Genomic DNA, 17481 nt, shown 5'->3' with positions numbered 1-17481 from the left:
AAGGATGAGAAGTGTGTTTGTCTCCCCGGGTCAACACACTACTGTGGTGTCTTACCCTCTCTCGCTGAATGGCAGCCAGACTGCAACGGGACCCAGAAAAGTTGAATGGCCCACTTAAAACACTGAGTGAGCCATTTCATCGCTCTGAGTGGCTGTTACTTAAAAGGCACATCTTTTCCTCGAGCCAAAGAAGACTAATTAAGGTGTTCAAGTGTGTATAAAAGCACACCTGCAGACAGAAACACCACTTCAACAAGACAGGCGCCTTCGTGTCAGCAACAGCCATGAGCGCAGGGTAGAGGGAGCCCTCTCCTGTCAAACGGGAGATAAATCTCTCTTTTTAAAACAAAAAACAAAAAAAAACACCACAGCAGGAACCTGTCAACACACGCAGAGATGAACAGCTCCTCTGGCAGACTTTTCTTATGAATTTCATGCTCACACTCTTTAAGGTTTCCCGCTGCACCGGTTAAAACCTGCAGTGTTGTGACTTAAACTTGTGTGTGCCAACCGCCTTCTTCTGAAGGGAGCTGGATGTGGTTGTTAAGCTAAGCCCCACATGCTGATGGCTTGAAAAAGGGGGTTGATGTAGCCCCACTGCTAGGCCCATGGGACGAGGAGGAGGAGGAGGCACTTCTCACAAGAGATGAAGAGGTCCAGTGGTTTTTGAGGTTTCACAAAATATGCAGCCCAAGCTACTCCAGCTCACAGGGGCTCTTTCTTTATGCTGCAATTTGTGGAAATTCAATGTGCTGAGCTGACTGAAAAGAATGGGTAAGAAGAGAAAGTGCTCATAAACAGCTGGAAAGAAAGGATATGAGAAAGCAGGAGATGGATAATAGGTTAGAGTAGAGAAACTGAGCGTTAGGATGACAAAGAAAAACGAAGGAGAAACTAGACCTGCGCATGACTAAAAATGGGCAGATGAGAGCTGGGTGGGAAACAGTCAGTCCTCGCAAAGGTCATTCCTCACATTCCTACTGACTCACAAGAGAAAAAGAAGGCAGTGAAATGCAGCAATCAGGCACTGGGTTTGTTTCTAGCCCAGCGCAGAGAAACTATGACCTGGAGAGACAATGACTGGTTTCTGATTGTGAAGCAGGAAAATGAGATCACATTCGCTCATCACTGGCCAGTGTGTCCCTCACACGCCCTTGTTACACTTACTCAAACACTCTCCCTCGAGTCATCCATTACCACGCTGCCGGGCTCTTCGCTGAGCGAGTGTCAGGATGTGATGGTACAGCCAGTACTCTTTTCACCAAGTTTCAGGGCTAACTAATTTATTTATTCCTGATATAGAGCAGCACAGCTTCAACCCTCAATTCAAAGACAGTAATGCGTGCCTAGCATTCCCTAGCAGGCTCCAATTCAGCTTAAACTTAAAGCAAAAATCATGAGAAATGAATGAATAAACAGTGGGGAGAGAATCAGAGCATGTGACATAAATGGAGGAATTAAAGTCATTAAGAGCAGACTTGAGCACTTCGACTTGACCTGCTCTAAAAACAACTTCAAATAGTAACGTCTGTCATGTACAGGGGGTTTAAACGGACCAATCAACAGACAGGTAGCTGCTGGATTGGTTGCAACATTTATTTGTTGAATTCAACTGGCCAATGCCGCCAAAGACTGTAACCCACTTTCTCCCTTTACTTATCTGCACTTCCTCGCTCAGGAAATAAATGAGCGGGCTTAACCCAGACTAATAAAACACACCTTACACCTGGATGCCTGCCAAACAAAACAGAATAACGGTCAAAGAAGCAGAGACGGAAACATGCGCTTGGGTAGTAACAGAGTCCAGTTGGCGCCTCGTGACAGTGGCCTTTACAAAGAGTGAGCTGTGTCATGAGAGCGGAGAAGGGGAAAAATATCCCTCTGGTTACACGCTGACAGCATCTCACACCAGTGACCGTCCCTGCAGGCATTTTTCAAACCAGACCACAAACCTCTGGCTCACCAACTGTCACTGTGGCTCCAAACAGCGACACAGTGACCCAGAAAGAGGCCGTTACACCCAGACAGAAAGCGTTTCATAGAGCGCTGCTCGTGCCTCTAACAAGACGCATGACTCAGAAATCACACATGACGACATCGTCACACACGCAGAGTACGTTTTTACCGAAAATGATGCAGTCACTGAGACATCAGCACCAGATATCAGCACCTTTAATGACTGCAGACAGTCATGCTGCAGTCTGGTCTGCTGTGCTGACAGACCTTCAAGGAAGCTGCCGGCACACCTGTCAGCCTCACCTGACTCAGCCGGTGAGATCCAGGAGGAAGGAGGTGGATATGAGAGGGTGACGAGAGAACAATCCTTGCTGGGAGACGGGTATTAGAGACATTACGCCATGATATTTGTGAGGAAACAAGGAGAGAGGAGGAGAATGACAAAAGAAAGTTGTTTCACAAGGGAGTTGGTAAAAACTTGTACTTGAAGGGTGCTTTGAGTCACTTCCTGCCAAGCAGCAGCTTTCTATGGAGTCAAAACCTCAAACCTCCAAAAGACATCCGACTGAAGCAGCTCAATCAATCACAGCCAATTAGAGAGCTCCTACGGTTTACCAGTAATCCCAACCAGCTGACGACACACTCTCGAGGACAGGAGCACCCTCTGAAGTCATCTGGTACACATGAGAGACGCAGGTTTAAATAGGACTATGTTTCGGGAGGCCAATTTCATTTATTGTGCCCGATATAGAAACTGCACCAGATGTGGCTAAACAAGGAGGGGATTTAAGGTAGTCACAAAATTAGTATTAGGGGAGGTGCTGTCCCACACGCTCAGATTTGGTTGGCTCAAGTGGAGGCAACTTTTCTAAAACCTAAAGATGTTACCAGACAGAGTAGCTTGTGACAGCTTGTCTAGTGACATCAGTTTTAATATGTAAAACTTAAAAACTTGCTCATACTTATATATACTTACTTATACTGTTTATTAACTGAGAGTGTTACATTCAAATGCCAAACATATTAGATAGGTTTATTAGATATGTCAAAATGAACTCCCAGCATAGTCCCACACAAAAACAGGTTACTCTTTGTCCTACATTTAATGTGCTGGAGTCTTTTCACCCTAGCTGTAGCCTGTCAATCATGGATCCACAAGACCTCCAAGGCGACTTGACAAAAATCTGTCCACAGACAAATCAACGCTTGCCAAAGTACTCAAAACTGCCTTTGTAGTAGTTCCCGTGACCGCTGGTATTTTCAGGACTACATTTTGACATCGTGAAACGTGTGAAAACATGCAGTGCTTAGACAGGATTAATATACAAATGATGTGTCAACCTCTATTCTTTTCCCAGCGTTAGATCATTTTTTGGTAATAACACAGAGCAGTACGAAGCCTCTGAATGTCTGAGCATCTTTAACAAATAGACCACTTATTATATGAAAGCTCTGGCTTTCAGACGTCTTTGTGCACGTCTTTGAATGGTAACACACAGGAGCCCTGATGGGAGGATGAAACGTTGTGTGCTAAAAGTGTTTTTTTTTTTTCATTTTACATTTTTAATTTGTCTGTATTTGTCAAAAAAAATATGATTTCTTTTACAGCTCTATATATTTAAATATATAAGAGATTTGCATGTACTTTACAACACTAAACTCAGGTATTACAAGTATAAAAGTTAGCTGTAAAAACTGCATTACTGTTGAACAACGTTGTGAGAAGAGGTTCACAAAAGTTGGGTCAAACGTTGCAGCTTGCTGTGTGAACCAATCATTGACACACACACACACACAGGCGCGCGCACGCACACACACACACGTACACATAAACACACTGTGTGTATAAATAAGAATATATGAAGCTGAAGGAGAATCTAAAATAATAATAAATAATATGTACAGAAAAGCTTCACATGGCATGCAAACGAAAAACCAAATACAGTAAATAAACAAACCAAATGTTATACAAACCGGATTCCAAAAAAGTTGGGACACTAAACAAATTGTGAATAAAAACTGAATGCAATGATGTGGAGATGGCAAATGTCAATATTCCATTCAGAATAGAACGTAGGTGACAGATCAAAAGTTTAATCCGAGAAAATGTATCATTTCAAAGGAAAAATATGTTGATTCAAAATTTCAAAATGTCAACAAATCCCAAAAAAGTTGGGACAAGTAGCAATAAGAGGCTGGAAAAAGTAAATTTGAGCATAACGAAGAGCTGGAAGACCAATTAACACTAATTAGGTTAATTGGCAACATGTATAAAAAGAGCTTCTCCACTTATCTACAATGCAAACCCAATACTCCTTTAAATCTGATAACAACAGCTTAAGATTTTAACAAAAAATTAATTAAGTTGCTCCAATATTTATCACTTTGCCTTTTCTTTTTTTTTAAATTTTCACTCCCTCCACCCCAACCATTCGCAGCAGATGGCTGTCCCTTCATGAGCCTGGTTCTGCCGGAGATTTCTTCCTATTGCAAGGGAGTTTTTTCTCCCCACTGTCACTAAATGCTTGCTCACAGGGAATCCTCTGATTGTTGGAGTGGCCAAATACTGTAGGGCAGGGGTCTCAAACTCCAGTCCTCAGGAGCTACTGTGCATTACAGTAGCTCCTGAGGACTGGAGTTATAGACTCCTGCTCTAGGGGAACTAGCAATTCTTGTGAAAATTAAATAATAATCCTTAAAACAACAACAATAACAACAACAACCAGCAAATATGGTCTTGTACTTGGGCACAATTTTGGTGAAAATCCATTAAGTAATCACTGTTTCAAGTTCATACCAATATTCAAAGCAGAGCAGCGGATGCCTTACCATCACATCAATCCTTCAATCAGACCTCAAACACCATGTTTACACTGGTAAATTGGATACAAATTAATTAAATAAACCAGCTTTAAGCATCAACTAAGTGTTGTTTGTAATTTTTCAAAAATACAGAGCTACCCTTCAGCTTCCTAGTAGACAAACTGTCATGGTCCTGGGTCTGGTGACCCAGGGTTCTTATGTTTTTGAGTTTTGTTAATATTCCAGTGTCAGTCACGTTTTTTTTGTTTGTTTGTTTTCTTTATGGGATTTGTGCTATATGTATAGTTTTTAGTCTTTAGGGTTCTGTCTCAGTGTCTCCCCTGTCTTTCCGTATTTCATGTTCCCTCTCCGTCTTTCCAGTCAGTAATGTCCCCATGTTTGTTTCTCCCCCCTGTTCTCAGTGTTAAGCTTATGTGTATTTGTCTGCTTCTTCATATTTGTCATGCTTCCTGTTTTATCTTGATAGTCCTTGTCCTGCATTCAATGTATTCAATTTTGCTTCCCCTTTGTCTTGTTATGTCAGATTAGTCCCCAGCTGTGTTCCCACCTGTTCCATCCTCTCATTATCCTGCCTGTGTATTGACGTCCTCAGTCTCCCTCTGTTTGAACATTTTTTCTGAAATTAAAATACATTTTCCAAGTGGTAATCCTTCTTTCCCGGATGGACTCTTTTATCTTGTGTTATAGGCTACAGCTTCATAGTGTTCATAGAAAGCAAGTCTCAGTTTCAAGTGTGAAGAGAAGACTTCAAGCTGCAGGTTTGAGAGGACGAGTTGCAGCAAGAAAGCCATTGTTAAGACATCAGAATAAGACAAAGAGGCTTGCCTGGGCCGTGAAACACCGCTATTGGACTACTGAAGACTGGAAGAAGGTATTATGGACTGATGAATCAAAATTTGAAATCTTTGGTTCATCACGCAGGATCTTTGTACGCTTTCGAGTAGGCAAAACGATAGTTCCACAGTGTGTGGCATCAACTGTCAAACAAGGAGGAGGAAGTGTGATGGTCTGGATCCAGGGTCAGTGACTGAGAGTGAGAGACACCCTGAACCCAAACGGCTACCACAGCATTCTGCAGCGCCCTCTGGTATGCGCCTAGTTGGTGAAGGTTTTATCCTACAGCAAGATAATGACCCAAAACATAAGCCCAGTGTCTGGGACCCCTCAGACCAAGTGACATTTTGACTCTCAGTGGGTGTGTGCAGGTCTTGTCTCATTTTGCTGCTTTTTTCCTGAAAGCTAAGACTTGTGCAGTTTGACACAAAGGCTTGAAGTATGTGGTTGTGCATCCATGTGCACAAATATAAAGGAGACCTCTCCTTTATATTCGTGCACATGGATGGGGTACTGTGTTGTTGTGCATGAACAGAGCCCTAGAGTAATAATTTCCAGAGTAGACTGAGGTTTGAGTGCAGCCAGGCAGCTGATTGGATCAGTCCTGTGTCAAGTCCACAAGTGAGTTTGGCCTTATAAGGAAACACGGGACGCTTCTTAAAGCAAAGGCTGAAATAGATTAGCAGCTGCCACTGAGGAAGCTGGGCTGCTACTGACAAAGAAACAAAACAAAACAAAAAAACAACAACAACAAAAAAAACCAGAGAAGTGAGGGTGAGTAAAGCTCAGAGTAATTTTAATTACCATATAATGCCATTGTTGGTTTTCTTCAGGGCAAAACTCCCAAGATTTAATGATTGATCAAGTGGATCAATTACCTCACAATGCCTGCATTCAGTAGGTCACCACACACAGAGACAAAGAGAGGTGGAAATATAATCAGGATAGCAACAGAAAGCCCTGTAAGGCAGAGAACACCTGGTTCTGGAGAGGAGGCAGTTTCAGTTGCCTTTCAGCTGAAAACCAAACTCAAGGTTAGAAGTCATTGTGTTACAGTGCGCACTGAGCCTCCATTGTCTGTGATGAAGAAAAAGAGGGAGCATCTATGAAATATACATGCAAGTTAGGGAGAGATTATTGTGCATGTGCCAGCCTGCAGTTGCACATGCAGGAAAGCTTAAAACGTTTTCAATAGACAGACCTGGGAAAACACTGTCCCCCTTTACACTTGAGGTAGCAGCCATAAAGAACAGACACATAGAGGAATGCGCGGGGGCCACGAGGGTGGGGTGGGGGGGGGTAATCAACAATGCCCTATAGGGCCGTAATGATGCATTGAAGACAGATCTGGACTCCAATGTGCTGTATTCATTTAGTCTCACATTAGTGCAAATAACTCCACATGCTGAAGGATTAATCAGCGCATGCTTGATTGTGCACACATGGCCGGCACTCTGATCTAAACTGCAAAATAATTACTGTTCGGCTGTGTGCAGGACCTCAAAGTTATTTCAGATCTTTGCTGCACTGCCGCATCTCAGCACACTAAAATTCAGCTCTGCTGTGTAATTCTCTTTGGTCTCGTTCAGCCACTCCTGTGAAAGTGCTTGCCTCCAGACCCGCAGGTCAGGTCGCAGTGAGGTATCCAGGTCGAGCAGGAAAACTGTGACCCACATTTGGGAGCCACTCTCGTAACAGGGTTTATGCCTGATTGTTCCTTAGTAGTTTCTTGTGGGATTTCTGATACTGAATCTTATCTGTAGGAGCTGGTTCTTGAAGCTGAAATTATAGTAAAAAAAAAAACACAAAACACCTTATTTGCTTTAAAAAAAAAACATTTGTATATTCCCATCCAGGAGGAACGAGCCTTCAAAAATCACACTGCATCCTACACTACAGTTGCACTGTCCTGTGACAAGACTTTGAAAGTGCATGATGAATCTTCTCTAAATATGCTACATCGCTGGTCAAACCGAAGTCCTGCGTGACCGGCTCATTTAGTTTAATGATGGAGGGCCAGAAGGCAGAAGTGGTGTCCCACAGGAAGAAAAAGAGAGGGATAACTGAAGCAATTTGGGATGCTGCAGAGCACAAACTGTTTGTTATAAAAGATCCCAGAGAGGCAGCAATAAAAATCCTGCGTATAACAATGATACAGAGACAGACTGAAAGAGGCAAACAAAATTTAACAGATCAGCAGTGTACATCTCAAGAATGCCACGACATTAACAAGGCTGAGCTGGAAAGCAAAACATAAACATCCGCCTGATGAGTTCTACGGACCCCAGGAAATGTCTCTTTCCTCAGGAAGTTAATATAGAAAAAAAAAACTAAAAAAGAAAAACAGTGTTTCTAAATTTCTTCAATTGCTCATTTAAAAAGCATTATCCAGCGCCATACAATCATCCTTTTTTATTAAGTCACTATGTGACTTAATAAAAAACTTTTTTTTCTCCCTCCTGCTGAATGCTGTATGCAGATCCTTATATGTTCCATTTTCCTCTATAAACAGAGCAACAGCTTAGTATTTAAATGGGACACCAAAATCTGTGCCGACTCCCTGCAGCAGTACAGCTGAGAATCAGAGCTTGGGAAGTAGCATTAGATGGCATCTTAATGGCATCTCAATGAGAGTTAATTTTCTCTTCCCCCTGAGAGAACAACAACAGATTTCTCATCGCATTGAAACTGTGTGTTTCATCCACATCTGCTGAGTATTTTTTGTCTAAAACCTGGACAAAGAGAGGACTTTGGAACCCAAAAATCTCCAGACACTAAATGCATAAAGCTCAAGGGAAGGTTGCTGTCCATCTCAGAGACGCCTCTGACAGCAGACAGGGACGAGGAGGGGAAAAAAGAAAGCACACGTTCAATGTCTTATTCAGACCTTTTCCATTTGGCTGACTGATGATCCGGACAGAGATCAGTCGCACAAACTGCCTCTGCTGGATCATTTACCACACAGAGGAAAAGACCAGAGCAGCTGTGACAGCAGCAGCTGTCTCATATCTGACAGTTACAAAACTCGGTGCACCGCCTGCTTGACAGCTACACAATATACTGAGTCTAAACTTCACAGGCGGAGTCTCCTCCGTCGTTCTGAATATCTCCTGGCTGACTGCATCAGAAGCACTGGAAGTAGGAATTCTTCTGACAAGCTGCAGACTGCAAGTTTCTAAGAGTGAGTGAGCCATTAGTTTGAGTCAAACCAGACACAGCAACACAACTCACATTGTGCTCAATTTATTTTGAACAATAAACAGAAACTCATTTAGGGAAAAAATATTTTTTTAAACATACACAAAAATAAAGCAACACTACACTACACTGATGTTCCCTTCCTGACACAGTCGTGAAGTGTTCTGCATCTTCTCCTGAGAACAAACTGCTGATATTTTGCTTGTTAGGTGAACGTATAAACAGATAAAACAGGGATGTCAAACTCATTTTACATCGCGGATCACATACAGCCCGCTTTGATCCGGTGAAAATACCCTGTCAGTGTAAAGTAGCTTCACTGCACATTTAATCCCAGAGACATCTCAATGCAAGAAAAAGAAGATGTTCCAGTTTTTCTACATGATAAAGTCAGCGTGACTCTTTGAGCGTTAATTGTAAGAAATAAATATATAAAATTACTGAAAATTCTGGTACCTCAATGCCCAGACTGTCCTGTCCAGCGCAAAGATTTGTTAACTCACAGAAAATGTCCTCTTGTACTTATTTATGTATTTTACTGTGGACACTAAAAAAATAGATATTTCTGTAGTAGATATTGAAAACTGGAATTCTCCTGCCATTTTATTTACCTGTTTATCTGTTACTTTATTACTGTAGTAAGAATGGCTGTGGAGAGATACTTATCATTAGGACAAGCTGTAAAATTTATAAAAGCAATTAAAAGTCCAAAAGTCCTCCTTCACATTTTCCAAAGATGTCCAGTGAGCCGGACTGGTTTCTCTGCCAGGCCGATTCTGGGCCGTGGACCTTCTGTTTGACACACCTGCACTAAAATATGAAGTCACCGATTTGCTGATTTAGTTGACCTACCCAAAAAGGACTGGGAAAAAGTGCACACTTATTTAATCCCACTTCTACTCTATAAGTCACCAAATATTCTTCATCAAGCTTGTTTGATATAGACCACGTGTGTCAAATATAAGGCCCAGGGGCCGCAATCAGCCCAGCAAAGACTGCAATCCGGTCCACTTGACAGCTTAGGAAAATGTAAAAAATATTACGGGATAAATTTTGGACTTTACAGCGTTTCATAGGGATAAAGACGTCCCCCACGAGCATTATTACTACACCGTAGTAATAAAGTGATAGGTAAACAATTAAATGAGAGCAAAGTTCCTGTTTCTACTATATAATACAAACATTTGTTTTTTAACAGTGTTTCCACAGTAAAATAAAACAAAAAAAAAAGTATTTTCTGTGACTCAACAAAAACTGTTTTTTAAATAATTACAGGACAGACTGAGCAATTTATTTCTTACTGAGAATCGTCAGATATCTTTGTTTTATTACAACAACATTTCTTTATCATGTGAAGGAACTGAGATGTACTGTAGAAATGGCACTTCTTGCTCTTATACTAAGACATCTTAATGCGGGATTCAATGCATAGTTAAACTTTGTGAGCTTCACTTAAGATCAAAGTGGGCTGCATGTAGCCCATCAGTTTGACATCCCTGATATAAAGAGTAACGTTTTGTGATAAATGAAATGCACTCAACCCATTTGTTTTGGTGGATAAACACTTTAAAAGTCTACCTTGTAATTTTTTTTTAAATACCCCATTTTCCTCACTCTGTCTTGCAGAGTACGGGGGTTTGATAGTCGTTAAAGTGAAACTCCTGAAATTTAAGCATGCTGTTGGGCTCCAAAAGCCACAGCGACAATTAGTTTAAATTTGTATCGCAAAATATTTAGTAAAGTTTCCACACACCGTCTCATGAGAACTGTATAACTCACAGACAAGGAGCCTAAGCAGTAACAATTTAAGTACAAGCTAATACACAATCTTATAATAATGTAATCACATTACTACACTGTTAAGTGCTGTTTGTTCAGTGTACTGCGACATTATTCTCTAACGGCATTACTAAAAGGACAAAATAATGCCTGCTAAAAATAAAATACTGCTTCAGATTTTAAAGGCCGCTCGTCCTTCTGGAGTACCCACCCTTTCAAAAGTATACGCTTAAATAAGAAAAACTGACACACTGAACTCAGTTTCAACTTTGCCTTCAAAACACAAACACTTAAATACTTTCTGAGCTGCGCTAAACAGTGTTACATTCACTCTGAATGATTGTCCCACAATAACAAACTACTGAGGGGTCAAAGACCAGATGAAGTTCATGGTTTTTCTTTTCTCATCTGTTCAGAGCCAAAATCGTAGAGCACTATTTATAGCAGAAACAAAAGTTTCCAGTTTTATGACGCAAACATGCAGCTTCTTATCTCAGCTCAGCACGGCCATTTATCTGGATATTTGCTTCAAAGACTGAAGCCTGCAGCCAGGAACTAAATGGTTCACTATAATAGGCTGTCACTGCAGCAGTGTAGATAACTCATCCTGCGTCAGAGGGAGCGCTGCCCTGAATATTAAAGTGCTCCAGTCTTCATCATCACCTCCCTTTAATCCTTTGGAAAATGGAGCACAAACACCACATATATATCTGCATAGGTCAAAGGCAGCCAAGTTCACAAAGCCTAAAGCTCGAGATGTAGGAGATACTTCAGGTTCAGTTTTCTTGTCTTTACAGGTGTTTGTGGTGGGATGCAGGTGTGGGCGGTGCATTCGGAGGAAGATCTAATGCATGCAACAACTTGTACCTACCATGGTAGGTACAAGTTGAGGACACTTCACTCAATTTTCCAAAAAAGGTATGAAGAAATGAAAATGGTTTTCAGGATCGTTGAGGGGACAGCAATATCTGATCATTTCAGCTTCAATTTGATTTATATCACTTTAAAAAGGTGCCACTACTGTACTGTTCTCTCACACACCAGCTGTTACAGCCGTGGATGATTTTTGAATAATGTGGGTCAGTGTATTTACAAGTAACCCTGGCCAGGTGAAAGCTCAGACGTGAAACGGTTCTTAATGCTCAGGCATGTTTTACTGCTCTTGGCTCTGTGTGGTGCTAAAGAAAGAGGAGATTGATGATATGTTGAAGCCACGCACACAGCAGCCGCAACCCACCTGCTGTTCAAATCTTCTGTTTGCAAGTGAGCAACCAATCAGAAGACAGCTAAAATAACTGTTTCAGACTGTGGCCACACCGAGGTCACGTTTTAAATGAAATCTCTGTGCGTGTGTCTGTTTGCGATTTAGTCCGCAAGGAGTTGAGCAACAAAACTTGGCACGACCCCTATTCCATTACTACCTACTCGGATCGACTCGGTTTTTAGGGTGTTCCATTAGGTCAGGGTTGTCGAACTCCAGGCCTCGAGGGCCGGTGTCCTGCGGGTTTTAGATAACACCCTGGGCCATCACAGCTGATTTACAACTCTAGGCCCTCGAGGCCTAGAGTTCGACACCTGTGCATTAGGTCATAGCACCTGGTACCAGGTACTGTGTTTTAACAGTACCTGCTTGGCCGGGTGACGTCGACAGACTGCATGCCACCGATTGGCTGATCAGTAGAGTCACTCGATGAGTCATGAGATCGTCTCGTTCACGAAAATCAAACCCACCATTTCTGTAAACGGTTACAAAAAAAGCAAAAAACCAAAAAAACCAAAACGCAGTGTCCTCCGTCTCTGTTGAAAAGCCGAGCAGACCGAGCAGCAGGTATTCTTACTTCGAAGTCAAGCTTTGTTGTAGAGTCCGTTACGTTGCAGGATGCTTGAATGCGTTGCTATGACAACGACCATGCACATTTGGTGGTACTAAATTGTAATCGAAAACCAGTCGGTCCAAGTAGATAGTAATGGAAAAGGGGCCTAATGTGATTAAATATCTGAGTTTGCCAACAGCACCAAACGCACCAGTTAATACTGTAAGCATGGCCATCTACTGGTATAAGAAAATGAAGGATTATTTTGAACTGTGTATCAGGTATTAACTCTAATTCACTTAAAATTTTCCAGCTCTAAAATTTTATAGTTGGATACAAGCATAACCCTTGACTGAAATTTCATGGAAACAAGAAAAAAAAAAAAATCTAATTTTAGCTTGGAGTGTATAAAAACACACAGCCTGCATATATATGAAACTGTCCCAGACAAGAGTTATGTGATATAGTGCAACTCCTGCAATTTATATCTTCCTAATGACAAGGCTGACATTTTGGACCCCCGTCTCTGGGGGTTAAGTAAAATCTGCACACTATGCCAAGATCCTTCAAAACAAGTCCATTCTTCCTCTCAGACTGTAACCGTTGAGCCCTTGTCAACTCACAAAGGGTCCACAGAGCCATAAAATAAAGGCCCAGGGGTCCCATATATCAACGAGGCTGGACCACAGAGCAAAATCGGCTATTTTAAACATGTGTGAATACCTCTCGCTCACCAGGGAGAAAGGGACAGTCACACAGCTGGCAACACAGGTCACAAATCATTATGTGAGACATCCAGCCCGTGTGAAACCAGCCCAACAGGCGCTGCAGGCAGAAAAGTCTCCAAGCGGTCAAATCAATTCATAAATAATAAAACATCTGAGTTGTACATTAACTGCAATGTGATTTTTATGCAAATACTGATTTCACGTCTGTTACAGTGCAGCCAAAGAACCAACAGACACTTTCACGACAGAGCAGGATGATGCAAGATTGCCACATCAACAGACACCTGCAGACCCAACCCGTCCTGCAGGTTTAACCCACAAGAAAACTGTTACCGCACAGCACATTGATGGGAATAACAGCAGATAATCATCACCCTCAGAGCTTGAAACCATCAGATAAAGTCTGCTATTAAGTAACAGCGGTTGGAGTGGTTTGGAAGGAAAGGGGTTTTCTCTGAGTGGCCTCAGCAGCTTTTGTGTTTTTGTGGCCACACAAGCACCATTCAGACAGATGACCCGCTGCAAACTCTCCCCCTCCCCTCCCCACCTCAACTCAGCTCTTCTCCTGAGGAAACCAGGACACCAACTGATTATTCCTGTGGACATTTAAATAATTGTGGTAGCTGAGAGAAAAGACAACTGCTTTCCCTTGTTGCCATGGAGGGGATTAAATGAGCAGTATAAAAGGCTGGCCGGGCTGTCAATACAAGTGTCGAGACGGGATTAGTGGCGTTAGAGAGGCCGCCGTATGACCTTCTGACTGCTTAGTTCATTAGGTACAACACAGGCCTGGAGCTTGTGTTCGTTATCCAACTGTTTAATAGCAGCTCCTCCACCCGGATTTACGATGAGCTTAATTAAAGCCCAGCCATCTCCAAACGCCCGTCATCTTCTACTAGTGTCCTGAATAAAGGCAGATTCACAGAGAGCATAAACCTCACACAATGAGGTGTTATGTTTCATAAAAAACTTAAAACACAAAAAAGGCTCCATTCACGGCTGTCATGCCGAGTTTAAATTACACCGCAACCTCATGTGAACTTCTCCTCCGGGTTTGTTTCGTTTGAATCTGAGTTCACCGCGGAAAACCCTGACACTCGAGTCACCACAAACATCATCAGTGAAAATGTGGGATCTCTGTGACCTACAGGCTGCTGGTCACGTCTGAGGGAGGAAAACTGAGCGGAAAGACGCTCAGCCGGAAGAGGCCCGTTCGCTCCAGCTCGGTAAAGGCTTGAGTAATGGGCGTCAAGATAAGAAGACAAGTTTTTTTTAATTCTCCTGCTGATGCTGCTGCTCCTCTCTGGACAGCATTTTCTCACAGGCCACACAGCAAGAGGCAGACAAGCACCCTTAAAACCAATGAGCTGGGGTCTGATGGGGCCATAATATGGAGAAAAATGTGTCTGAAGTTAAATATTCCCAAACAAAATCTCCCAATACAGTCTTTGAAACCTTCCCAGCTAAATTTGTGGCTTTCCTCCCTCCTGCTCAGTTCATCTTCCTTTTCCCTGCTCCGTCTTCGTATAAATAAACTCATAAAGCCCCTGATCAAAGCAGCCAGTGCCACCGCTTCAAAGTAAATCACTGTGCTGAAGGATAAATATTATTTCCTGCATGTACTCCTGTGCTCCCACCAGCGTAACGTCACTCATGGTGAGAGCAATTTATGGGAAAACAGGGGCCGTGTATGTCGGCAAGATGATTCCAGACTCATGTTTAAATAACAGCACGCAGGTCAGCTAAACATCACATTCATACCCTGACCCCCTTCAAAAGCAAACAGCTCTTTTCTTGTCAGGTTAACCGATCTTTAAAAACAGCAATCAAGGTTTTTTTCCCTCCCCTTCTTCTTTTCCATCTTAAAGTGCACATTCTTCTGAAATCAGCCAGTGAGGGTAATGACAGAAAAGCGAAGCCACACAGAGTTTCAGCTGAGAGCTGCAAACTTGATGGCTTTAAGTAATTACAAATTTAAAAACTAAAGAATGAACCTTGATGTTTCATGTATGACTGTTCCGTATGCGTCTGTGATTCAGACAAAATGCCTAAACAAGGGCAGCTGACTCATACTTCCTTGTCGGCGTGTCTGCAGGTGTTACTTTCCCCTCCTCCATAATTAATTACAACGTTCCTGAAAAGAACTAATAAAAGTTGCTAGACTTCCTGGTGAATGATACATTCCTCCAGTCAGTACTGACTGATGCTCCTGTGAGGTTATGTCTCATGAATAACTTTATTAATCATGAACTACTTCGACTATTCTGCAGTCAGACATTTTTACATATTAAATTTTTAAACAGCTATTTTCTCCATTAGTCTGACAGCTGTTTGCTTTGATTATACACAAAACTAGTCATTTATTAAAGATTCAAATACCCTTTAATATCCTGGCACCAGCAGCAAACCCTCATATGTTTTGAAGTGCCAATGTGTTTGGGATATACTGGAGATTAATTTCTCCCAGTCTACTGATAAGCACTGGGAGCAGATGTTACTGTATGCGTGTAGAACACCTGTCTGGACACTCTTTCCTGTTAGGTATCAAAAGGTGAGACAAATACTGAATATATCAACAGCAATGGGCTCAATCACCGGTGATCAGAAAGACATTTACCTCCATTAAAAGCACACATTTCCTTTAAAGACATTTTCCCCCAAAACAAAGGACTCACTGAGCCCCCTAACACACTCATATCCCACAGTGCTCAACATTAGTATTCCCATTCATCTACTCACCAAAGCCCGGAGAGAGGGCTCATCCAACGCTGAATAGCTTTCCAGGGACATTTCTGAGTGTCCTGTCGAGCTCAGGTGAGACGAGGTCTGGATAGGGATAGGTGTCCCGATCAACAACAACAACGTCTGTACCCACCTGCACGGCACGTAGGCTGTGTTAACGTCTTTTTTAAAATTATCCGCACTATCTATAACTCAGCACAGCAGAAACTTTTTTTTACTTCTATCAACAGAAATAAACCCTCGTCCTGCTAAAAGAGCATACCTCGGTCGTCTTCGGCCGTTTCTCGAGTCACAATGAAAGCACACACAGTCCGAAGTTCTCACGAGGAGACGTTGGGAGCTTTTTGAACCGAGGATTCCCTCGGAAAGGTGTAACCCCGCCCCTCGCTGGATCTGGCCTCTCCCGGCGCTCATTCAAAGCGCGCCGCTGTGTGGGGGGACGCAAAATAGCCCCCAGGTATGGAGGATGATTGGTGCCACTGTTAGCTATTATATGTTAATATGCCATTAAAATCCTTATATGATTCTCATTAAAATCCTACCTTTTACAATATTAATGAAACCTCCATAAAGCAATACTAATAATTATACATACCTGTTAGTAATAATTATAATAATAATTAAATTGATTTATAGTGTGTAATTAACTGTTTATACAGTAAATAACGGATTAGTTTATTTGATAGTACTTATCTAATAAATGTAGATTTTTTTAGATGTATTTTTGGCCTGTTTTATTTTGATAACAGGACAGTAGAGTAGACCGGAAAGGTGGGACAGAGAGCAGGGAGGGAATGACACACAGGAAACAGCCCAGGGTTGAACTAGAGCCAGGCCCCTGCAGTAACCTTTCAGCAGATGGACATCCACTCAACACACCAAGCTAAACTGACGCCCAAAGTGTCCCTTCACTACTGCCTTAATTCAAGATTTTGTGCAAATGTTCCAAAGAGATTTTGGTTTATGTTGACATTGATAGCATCACACAACTCCTCCACATCCCAAAGGTGCTCTGTTGGATTGAGATCTGGTGATTGTGGAGGTCATTTGAGTACAGTGAAGTCATTGTTATGCTCAAGAAACCAATTTGAGATTATTTGGCCTTTGTGACGTCAGCCCAGGGGCATTATTTCCAGGGGGGTTATGACCCCCCCCCAATAATCAGACCCAGTCAATATATAACCTCAATAAAATTATGAATTATCTCACATAAATAGGCTGCTGATTTTCTTTACTCATTTCACTTATTACCAGCAAAATAGTTGCATGTTTAATCATCTGGGAATTTACCCAGGTTTATTTATTTATTTAGACAGAGATCTTGATCCCCCCAATGTTCAGCACAAAGTTACGCCCATGCATCAGCCATCAGAGTAAAGTTACGCTGTGGTTATGGACATAGTCAGCAATGATACTCAGACTGTTTGACACTATGGGGCCCAAAGTGTGCCAAATAAATGTATCCTACACTATTGCACCACCTGAAATGCTGACAGGCATTCATGCTTTCATGTTGATCATACTAAATTCAGTTCCTACCATCTGAATGAAATCAAGACCAGGCAACATTTCTCCAATCATCTATTGATGAGCTTTTGAAAATCGTT

The 17481-nt window shown here is 42.0% G+C and overlaps 1 protein-coding gene across 1 annotated transcript in view; it reads right to left on the bottom strand.

Moving 5' to 3' along the window:
* Positions 1-16250, bottom strand: part of smtnb (smoothelin b) — a 48627-nt gene extending 32377 nt beyond the window's left edge. The window contains exons 1-2 of the mRNA XM_039620680.1: positions 16137-16250; positions 15872-16007 (exon numbers count right to left, since the gene is read on the bottom strand). Of these exons, the coding sequence (XP_039476614.1) occupies positions 15872-15922 (51 nt within the window). The 5' untranslated portion in view covers positions 15923-16007; positions 16137-16250. The remainder of the gene's footprint in view (positions 1-15871; positions 16008-16136) is intronic.
* Positions 16251-17481: the final 1231 nt, after the last annotated feature.

Source organism: Oreochromis aureus, linkage group 12 (genome assembly GCF_013358895.1).
Source record: "Oreochromis aureus strain Israel breed Guangdong linkage group 12, ZZ_aureus, whole genome shotgun sequence".
In the NCBI taxonomy this organism is placed as follows: domain Eukaryota; kingdom Metazoa; phylum Chordata; class Actinopteri; order Cichliformes; family Cichlidae; genus Oreochromis; species Oreochromis aureus.
The sequence above is the reverse complement of the archived record's forward strand: the minus strand, read 5'-3'. Positions and strand labels throughout refer to the sequence as shown.